The 10,979-nt window shown below is 43.9% G+C and overlaps 1 protein-coding gene across 1 annotated transcript; it reads left to right on the top strand.

Annotated features, from left to right (window-relative positions):
* Window positions 1–276: 276 nt before the first annotated feature.
* On the top strand, window positions 277–2,671 carry LOC127339844 (protein FAR1-RELATED SEQUENCE 5-like). Its single transcript, XM_051365650.2, has 5 exons — window positions 277–646; window positions 729–797; window positions 888–953; window positions 1,065–1,148; window positions 1,235–2,671. The coding sequence occupies exons 1-5, from the start codon at window positions 416–418 to the stop codon at window positions 2,669–2,671; spliced, it is 1,887 nt and encodes a 628-aa protein (XP_051221610.2). The 5' UTR covers window positions 277–415.
* The last annotated feature ends 8,308 nt before the right edge of the window (window positions 2,672–10,979 follow it).

Genomic DNA, 10,979 nt, shown 5'->3' with positions numbered 1-10,979 from the left:
CAGGGACGACGACGTTGGGAACGGCAAGGCGTAGCGGTTTCGTTCGTGTGCGCCATAGCTCGTCCTCGTTTGGGTTTGGAAGGTTCTGTCCATCGGGAGGGAGACGGCAGGGAGGACGACGTTGGGGCGGCAAGGCGTAGCGCACGGCGACGAGGAGTCTGGGCAAGGTCGGACGTGGAGGCGGGAGGCGGATCCGGCGACGAGGAGTCTGGGGCAAGGTGGGACGTGGAGGCGGGAAGCGGATCCTGCGACGAGGAGGCTGTGCAAGGTCGGACGTGGAGGCGGGAGGTGGATCCGGCGACGAGGAGGCTGGGCAAGGATCGCACGCGGGTTGTTCCTGCTGCTAGAGGCGGCGTTAGGGTTTGGCGGATCATTGTTGGTTCGTGGTAGGTAATTGATTGTACAAAGTAATTTCATGTTCATGATTTGGTTGATGTTAGGGTTTGGGTTTGGAGCTCCTTTTTTGAGATGTACTTATTTTGGTTGTTACTTTGAACAGGCGATGGACGTTTCAGATTTGAGTGCAAGTTCAATGGAGTACGAAAGCGGAAATACAGATGAAGAGGAATTCAATATTTCGTCTGCCAACTATAATGCACCTCGTGAAGATGAACAAAGTTGGGGAGACGATGATGTCGACGAAAGTGTGAGTGAAACGGAAGTACTAGTTTTATTTAGTACTTGCATGTAAGTTGTTAAATACTGATTGTGCTTATTTTTGCTAATAGATGGATGCAGATGGTGTTGATGTAGAAGATGATAATGTAGAGCAAGAAGAAGATGTTGACACTGATAATGTGAGTTTGTAGTAATAATTGTGTGATTGCATAAAAATATGGAATGTCTGATAATGTGAATTGATGTTGACATGGTTTAAAATGAATTAGATTCAGAGTGATGTTGTGGAGGAGGCAACTGATGACGAGAGATTGGACTGTGGTTTTGTTGATGAGGTATGCATTTTAATTTTATTAGGTGATATGTATGTTTAATTTATATTTAATAAGTCAACAATGCATTTTATATAGTCGTGACATGGCCGTTAATATTTCTTGTTTGGTCAGGTCTTAGTTGGCGATAATTCTTCTTACGACTATTACGGTGATTCAGACTTGGAGACTATAGAAGAACCTGTTAGAAGAAGACATGTAAGATTTATGAATTCATTCGTTGTATGACTCGCGGCCATGGCGTTAAAAAAATTGTTTTAAATGTTATCCAATTGTGCATGCAGGTGAAATCAGTTGGTAAGAAAAAGAATGGATCAGAGGATGAAGATGAGAGTGATACAGAAGATAAGAGAAAGTTTTACTGGGAAGTAATGGAGAAGACCTTTGTGTCTGAGGCAGCTGCTTATACTTTTTATAATGGATATGCTCGACAAGAGGGATTCAGTGTAAGAAAGTTCAAGTTCAAAGAGACTAAGGGTGCTAACAAAATAGTTCGCAGAAGGCGGTTTGTGTGTTCTCGGGAAGGAAAACGTAACAGCAAGTTTCTGACTATGGACAACCGCACTCGTAGGTTGAGACCTTTGTCACGTTGCAATTGTAAAGCGGAGTTGGATGTGAAGCTTGATAGAGGTTCGGGGGTTTGGCGAGTTGCAAAATTTGTTTACAAGCACAGTCATAAGTGTGCAGAACCGAGCGAGAGCCCATTTTTATGGTCACATAGGAGGATAAAAGATTTCCAGAAAGCGGAGATATTAGCATTGGCAGCAGCTGGGGTTAGGAAGCATGTGATCATGGATACCTTCCTCAGCAAGTATGGTCGGTACACCACTGTTGGGTTTACGAGGAAGGACTTGTACAACATGTGCTGCAGGGAGAAGAGAAAGTTACTTGCAGGTGGTGATGCTAGCTCAGCCATTGCCATGATGGAGAACCGGAGGAAGAAGTTTGCTGATTTTTTTTTTGAGTACGACGTTGATAGTAAAGGTCGTTTGAAAAGCTTGTTCTGGTGTGATGCTCAGTCCCGGCAGGATTACAATGATTATGGAGACGTACTTGTGTTCGATAGTACATATAAGATGAACCGATATGGTATGCCATTTGTTCCGTTTGTTGGAATTAACAATCACCGGAGGACGACAGTTTTTGCGTGTGCCATCTTATCAGATGAGAAGGAAAGCACGTATGTATGGTTACTGAAGACTTTTTTGAAAGCTATGTTGCAGCAGAAACCCAAGTCAATAATCACCGATGCCGATAGTGCGATGATTAGAGCTATTCGAAGTGTGTTTCCGGAGCAGTCGCACCGTATTTGTTCATGGCACATTGAAAAGAACATGGCTCGGCACCTAAGTTTCAAGTCGTTGAGTGAGTTTCGGGCTCTGTTGTATTACACGACCACACCGGATATATTCGAGGAAAGATGGCACGCTTTTATCCAGAAATGGCAGACGGAGAAAACACAGACGTGGCTGAAAAGAATGTACAAGAAGAGGAGATTATGGGCAGCGGCGTACCTATCTGAGGGGTTCTGGCTTGGTATGAAAAGCAATCAGCGAAGTGAAAGTCTTAACTCATGTCTTCACCTACACCTAGACTACGGTATGACACTAGTGGATTTGATTTTGCACTACGAGAATGCTATAGTGCGCATTAGAGAGACGGAGGCAAAAGATGACTGCATCGGGTTCACGTACATCACCTGTACTCAAGAACCAATTTGAGGAGAATTGAGAGAGCTGCTGCAAAGGTATTCACTCCGGCAAACTTTTATATATTGCAGCAAGAGATATATAAAATAGAAGGCATTGAGGTTATAGATCAGTATAAGGGAACAGAAGGTGAGATGCAGTTTGTTGTTGCTTGGAAAAAGAGAAAGCATGCAAAGTTTTATGTTGACTATAAACCGGCCAACTCGGATAAATTAGTAGAGTGCAGCTGTCGAAGGATGATCCGGAGGGGACTTCCTTGCAAGCATATTCTGTATGTACTTGATGTGCTGGATTTGGATGAAATACCGGGTTGTTTAGTTCTTCTGCGATTCTCTAAACAAGCTAGGGGTGGCTTGCCAGCGAGGCGCACGAGCGATCTACATGATTGGGGTTTTCCCGTAGCGGAGGAGCGACAAAGATTTACGGAGTTGAATGTGTTACAAGCTGAAGCATTGCAAGTTGCATACAAAGATCCACTGTTGTTCGAGCGGACCAAGGCATTTTATGCTGACATTATTTCAAACAAGATGGAGTATGATAATGTACCCAACCGTCCCACAAACTCGCTGAATACTAATGTAAATGAATTGGGTGACCCTGCTCAAGTTGCTGCTCGAGGTGCGCCTAAGAAACGAAAGCGTAGAGATGATGGACAAGGACCCGTGACAATGAATGGAAGGCCATTATCGTATGACGAGCGGGGTAGGGGGATTCGATGTACCAGATGCAAAAAGGCTGGACACACCAAACGTAGCTTGAAGTGTGACCTGAATCCTAGGTGAGTATAAATTTTTCCTGCCGATCAATTATTTATGCATCCTTTTAAACTTTAGTTATTTACTTTATCATCTGTTTTGTTAATTGCAGGCATGTTGCGCATATTATAGGAGGTCAGGATGATGAATGACTTATTTTGAAGGACGAAGTTGGCACGACATTATGAAGCTTCAGTTGGCATGCCGATATGTTTTATGTAGTCATTGGCTATATGAAGCTGTAGTCATTGCTCATTATGTGTTGTATTTGAAAAATTTTGATGATACTGATATTTTGATGGTGCTATTACTACATTAATTGATGCTGATGATATTTCACAATTTTGATGCATACAAATTGTTGGCAGACCATCGTTCTAAAGTTATGTTATTTAAAGATCTGTTATATGAAGGTGGAGTTGGAATGGTGACATGGGTTTTAAAGGACATGTACCTCTAAAATTGCAACATAATTTAATATGTCTCTGTGATGTTATCTTCAATCTAAAATTAACAAATTTAATATGTCAGTACGATATTTGACAGTACATAGTTATATGCAAAACAACTATAATAAATGAAATGGCCGGTATATGTATGCTTACCTTAAGGATACCTTTGCCCCGGCCATTATCTTGATCATAGCTATCTCTCAAGGCTACAGCAGCTTCTGTCCAGTTGATCATAAGTGGGCGTGAAGAGATGCGAGCATATAGTGCTATCTCATCAAGAGGTTGCACTTTCTCCCAATACAAGTACTACATGTAAAAAAAATATAAAGGATAGTTAGTATATGTTGCAACATAATTAAAAAAAAACATTAAAGGACATGTACCTCTAAAATTGCAACATTGCCTTTCGGCCACTGCCTAACATATATTCCTCTCCGGCAAGGGCTGATCTGGTCCACGACATATGCAAGTGTGAATTGGTTCCAATTCAAGTTGTGTAACTTGTACATTGTTTCCACAAATGCATAGAACGGCTTGTAAACCGTAGCTGTCGAAGTAGGAGCTAGAACAAGCCCTATAAGAATTAAGACAGCTCTTCGAAGGAAGTCGTCATTTGTGGCTTTTGATGTAATGATTTCATCAATCATATCTTTCATGACTAAATTGCCAGTTTTTTTACTAAGAAATCTAGTAGGTATGTTTGTTTTCCATTCTTCTCCTTCCTCTTCCAAAATATCAGCAGACGACAAGCCTTCATCCTGTAATCCTAGCAAGCATTCCACATCCTCATTTGTTGCCGATATTTCACCCACCCTAGGTTCAATGATGAACCTACCCTTTTCCTCGTCATAAACCTGCATCATGTATTTGACCAATAGTGGCCGTATCTTTCTGGATGGAATTTGGATCATGCATCGGCCAACAGCACAAGTGCGTAATTTGTCTCGTTGCTCGTCTGTCATTGCTGCTACGACTTTCTGCCACCTAATTATGTCACAGAAAATCTCCCCATCCGGGTCTTGCATCCTGCAGACCAATTGAACAACATGAAATTAATACGAGGTAGGAAATAAAATTGTACAACTGCATCACATGAAACTAATACACTATACCCTCGGGTTTAATTACGTCATAACAGATTTCAACATCATGCGACAGCAGATTCGAACTTCACGTGATAACAGATTTGAACTTCATGTCATATCATATATGAACTTCCCGTGAAAACACATCCGTACTTTCCGTCTAACATGTATGAACTTCATGTGATAACAATGAAGTATTCCGTCTGCTAACATATATGAAGTGCAAGCTAGCAATATGAATCAAGTCGTAAGTACCTGAGGCTGGGTAAATACAAATAAATTAACGACTCAGTTACATAGACAAACATGCATGATTTCGTGGAGATACATGACTATCGGGATCGTTCATTTGTGTTGCATGTGATGACGACTATCTATACCGCATGTGGTGACGAAATTAGGGTTGAGGGAGGAGGATGCGACCGTGAGAGAGAGTATGGTCGCGTCACAGATGATGGTGGCCGCGGCATACCTGCGTTTGTCGAGGCAGAGACGGTGGCCGCCCTAGATACGAGGACAAAACCATGCGCGGCGCAGAGACGATGATGGCCGCAGCAGACACCCACGGTGGCCGCGGGAGAGATCTTGATGTCGATGCACAGACGACGGTGGCCGCCACAGAGATGTGCGTCCGACGGTCGGTGATGTGCGGGGTGCCGGACGGTGGTTCAGCTCGGGGGCGGCGGACGGTGGTTCAGGTGGGGGGCGGCGGCGGACGTGGGAAGATGGAGGTTGAGAACTAGGTCAACGAGTCCACGACCTGCACTATTTCAACCCAATCACCCCGCACTACTCGCACGTAATGTACCAGTCAACGCATTCATTAATCATTAAATGGGCCGAAAGCCCATTAAGTTGTCCCAACTCATAATAATGCAATTTAAGTCCCATATTTGTAATTATTATTTTCAATGCAAAGTTTCAAATTGCATTCTGGTTTTTACAAATAATAATTTCCAAATTTTACTTCATGCACATTACATCTATGTCTGTAAACTAAGATCTATCAAATATGAATAAAGTTACAATTTTATTGTTTCATACAAATTATGAAAAATATTATGATTTTTTTTTTACCCAGCCTTAAATGGTGCCAACTCCAAAATGGTGGTTTGGTCATTTTTGACAGCACAAGGATTCACATCACAAGGTTCACAATTGTGCCAAATCATGCCTCAATCCATGGTGGTTTGGTCATATTTCATGAATTACCCCCTCTTTTCCTCCGAAAACCCCTCTCTCGACACATCTACACCATGGGGCCACCATGGAGCCAACTCCAAAATGGAAAAACACTGAGCAACCAAGGTTTCACATCACAAGCTTCACAAGTGTGCCAAATCTTGGCCAATTCCATGGTGGTTTGGTCATTTTTCATGAATTTCCCCCTCTTTTCCTCCGGAAACCCCTGTCTCGACACATCTACACCATGGGCCCACCATGGAGCCAACTCCAAAATGGAAAAACACCGAGCAACCAAGGTTTCACATCACAAGGTTCACAATTGTGCCAAATCTTGCCCCAATCCATGGTGGTTTGGTCATTTTTCATGAATTTCCCCCTCTTTTCCTCCGGAAACCCCTGTCTCGACACATCTACACCATGGGGCCACCATGGTGCCAACTCCAAAATGGAAAAACACTGAGCAACAAAGGTTTCACATCACAAGCTTCACAAGTGTGCCAAATCTTGGCCAATTCCATGGTGGTTTGGTCATTTTTCATGAATTTCCCCCTCTTTTCCTCCGGAAACCCCTGTCTCGACACATCTACACCATGGGGCCACCATGGAGCCAACTCCAAAATGGAAAAACACTGAGCAACCAAGGTTTCACATCACAAGCTTCACAAGTGTGCCAAATCTTGGCCAATTCCATGGTGGTTTGGTCATTTTTCATGAATTTCCCCCTCTTTTCCTCCGGAAACCCCTGTCTCGACACATCTACACCATGGGGCCACCATGGTGCCAACTCCAAAATGGGAAAACACTTAGCAACCAAGGTTTCACATCACAAGGTTCACAATTGTGCCAAATCATGCCCCAATCCATGGTGGTTTGGTCATTTTTCATGAATTTCCCCCTCTTTTCGTCCGAAAACCCCTGTCTCGACACATCTACACCATGGGGCCACCATGGTGCCAACTCCAAAATGGAAAAACACTGAGCAACCAAGGTTTCACATCACAAGGTTCACAAGTGTGCCAAATCTTGGCCAATTCCATGGTGGTTTGGTCATTTTTCATGAATTTCCCCCTCTTTTCCTCCGGAAACCCCTGTCTCGACACATCTACACCATGGGCCCACCATGGAGCCAACTCCAAAATGGAAAAACACTGAGCAACCAAGGTTTCACATCACAAGGTTCACAATTGTGCCAAATCTTGCCCCAATCCATGGTGGTTTGGTCATTTTTCATGAATTTCCCCCTCTTTTCCTCCGGAAACCCCTGTCTCGACACATCTACACCATGGGGCCACCATGGTGCCAACTCCAAAATGGAAAAACACTGAGCAACCAAGGTTTCACATCACAAGCTTCACAAGTGTGCCAAATCTTGGCCAATTCCATGGTGGTTTGGTCATTTTTCATGAATTTCCCCCTCTTTTCCTCCCGAAACCCCCTGTCTCGACACATCTACACCATGGGGCCACCATGGTGCCAACTCCAAAATGGGAAAACACTTAGCAACCAAGGTTTCACATCACAAGGTTCACAATTGTGCCAAATCTTGCCCCAATCCATGGTGGTTTGGTCATTTTTCATGAATTTCCCCCTCTTTTCCTCCGGAAACCCCTGTCTCGACACATCTACACCATGGGGCCACCATGGTGCCAACTCCAAAATGGAAAAACACTGAGCAACCAAGGTTTCACATCACAAGCTTCACAAGTGTGCCAAATCTTGGCCAATTCCATGGTGGTTTGGTCATTTTTCATGAATTTCCCCCTCTTTTTTCCTCCGGAAACCCCTGTCTCGACACATCTACACCATGGGGCCACCATGGAGCCAACTCCAAAATGGAAAAACACTGAGCAACCAAGGTTTCACATCACAAGCTTCACAAGTGTGCCAAATCTTGGCCAATTCCATGGTGGTTTGGTCATTTTTCATGAATTTCCCCCTCTTTTCCTCCGGAAACCCCTGTCTCGACACATCTACACCATGGGGCCACCATGGAGCCAACTCCAAAATGGGAAAACACTGAGCAACCAAGGTTTCACATCACAAGCTTCACAAGTGTGCCAAATCTTGGCCAATTCCATGGTGGTTTGGTCATTTTTCATGAATTTCCCCCTCTTTTCCTCCGGAAACCCCTGTCTCGACACATCTACACCATGGGCCCACCATGGAGCCAACTCCAAAATGGAAAAACACTGAGCAACCAAGGTTTCACATCACAAGGTTCACAATTGTGCCAAATCTTGCCCCAATCCATGGTGGTTTGGTCATTTTTCATGAATTTCCCCCTCTTTTCCTCCGGAAACCCCTGTCTCGACACATCTACAGCATGGGCCCACCATGGTGCCAACTCCAAAATGGAAAAACACTGAGCAACCAAGGTTTCACATCACAAGCTTCACAAGTGTGCCAAATCTTGGCCAATTCCATGGTGGTTTGGTCATTTTTCATGAATTTCCCCCTCTTTTCCTCCGGAAACCCCTGTCTCGACACATCTACACCATGGGGCTACCATGGTGCCAACTCCAAAATGGAAAAACACTGAGCAACCAAGGTTTCACATCACGAGGTTCACAATTGTGCCAAATCTTGCCCCAATCCATGGTGGTTTGGTCATTTTTCATGAATTTCCCCCTCTTTTCCTCCGGAAACCCCTGTCTCGACACATCTACACCATGGGCCCACCATGGAGCCAACTCCAAAATGGAAAAACACTGAGCAACCAAGGTTTCACATCACAAGTTTCACAATTGTGCCAAATCTTGGCCCAATCCATGGTGGTTTGGTCATTTTTCATGAATTTCCCCCTCTTTTCGTCCGAAAACCCCTGTCTCGACACATCTACACCATGGGGCCACCATGGTGCCAACTCCAAAATGGAAAAACACTGAGCAACCAAGGTTTCACATCACAAGCTTCACAAGTGTGCCAAATCTTGGCCAATTCCATGGTGGTTTGGTCATTTTTCATGAATTTCCCCCTCTTTTCCTCCGGAAACCCCTGTCTCGACACATCTACACCATGGGGCCACCATGGTGCCATCTCCAAAATGGGAAAACACTTAGCAACCAAGGTTTCACATCACAAGGTTCACAATTGTGCCAAATCTTGCCCCAATCCATGGTGGTTTGGTCATTTTTCATGAATTTCCCCCTCTTTTCGTCCGAAAACCCCTGTCTCGACACATCTACACCATGGGGCCACCATGGTGCCAACTCCAAAATGGAAAAACACTGAGCAACCAAGGTTTCACATCACAAGGTTCACAAGTGTGCCAAATCTTGGCCAATTCCATGGTGGTTTGGTCATTTTTCATGAATTTCCCCCTCTTTTCCTCCGGAAACCCCTGTCTCGACACATCTACACCATGGGCCCACCATGGAGCCAACTCCAAAATGGAAAAACACTGAGCAACCAAGGTTTCACATCACAAGGTTCACAATTGTGCCAAATCTTGCCCCAATCCATGGTGGTTTGGTCATTTTTCATGAATTTCCCCCTCTTTTCCTCCGGAAACCCCTGTCTCGACACATCTACACCATGGGGCCACCATGGTGCCAACTCCAAAATGGAAAAACACTGAGCAACCAAGGTTTCACATCACAAGCTTCACAAGTGTGCCAAATCTTGGCCAATTCCATGGTGGTTTGGTCATTTTTCATGAATTTCCCCCTCTTTTCCTCCGGAAACCCCTGTCTCGACACATCTACACCATGGGGCCACCATGGTGCCAACTCCAAAATGGGAAAACACTTAGCAACCAAGGTTTCACATCACAAGGTTCACAATTGTGCCAAATCTTGCCCCAATCCATGGTGGTTTGGTCATTTTTCATGAATTTCCCCCTCTTTTCCTCCGAAAACCCCTGTCTCGACACATCTACACCATGGGGCCACCATGGTGCCAACTCCAAAATGGAAAAACACTGAGCAACCAAGGTTTCACATCACAAGCTTCACAAGTGTGCCAAATCTTGGCCAATTCCATGGTGGTTTGGTCATTTTTCATGAATTACCCCCTCTTTTCCTCCGGAAACCCCTGTCTCGACACATCTACACCATGGGGCCACCATGGTGCCAACTCCAAAATGGGAAAACACTGAGCAACCAAGGTTTCACATCACAAGCTTCACAAGTGTGCCAAATCTTGGCCAATTCCATGGTGGTTTGGTCATTTTTCATGAATTTGCCCCTCTTTTCGTCCGAAAACCCCTCCGTCCAAACACTTCCCTTTGCTCTACTATATTTACAGGCAAGGACTGTTGCTTATCTGCTCTAATATTTGGATGATTTGTTGCTGATGTGCTCCAATATTTCGATGATTTGTTGTAATATTTAACTTGGATTAAATTTAAATTTGCATTACTCATAGTGTGCTAGTATATCAGTAAATCCACAGCCATGTTACCTAACCATGTATATGCAAATTTGTCACTACTAATACACTAGTATTCAGGAAACGCCCTCATCATGTTAATGAAAGACATGCATATTTTTGTTTTCAATTATGGATTACGTTTTTTTTGTTTATGTTTCAAACTTGTGCTAAACTTGAGCTGTGCTTCCATTCACAAATTAATGCAACATGCAACCACCATCATTCCAAATGAAACACAGAGCTAAGCATCATAACCTACATAATAATTCAACACACAACATAGATCCACACAGATTCAGTAATTAAGACCATCACTATACTAGATGGTCTGACAACTCAGTTCAAAAGCAAAACAAACATTGTTCAACACAACACGCAGCAGTAGTTCCAACATCATAAACCAAAAGCATATCTACAAAACCAACCAGAGCAACCACCATCCACAGGAGCTAGGCTTCAAGCATCCTCCATA

This window comes from Lolium perenne, chromosome 3 (genome assembly GCF_019359855.2).
Source record: "Lolium perenne isolate Kyuss_39 chromosome 3, Kyuss_2.0, whole genome shotgun sequence".
Classification (NCBI taxonomy): domain Eukaryota; kingdom Viridiplantae; phylum Streptophyta; class Magnoliopsida; order Poales; family Poaceae; genus Lolium; species Lolium perenne.
The sequence above is the reverse complement of the archived record's forward strand: the minus strand, read 5'-3'. Positions and strand labels throughout refer to the sequence as shown.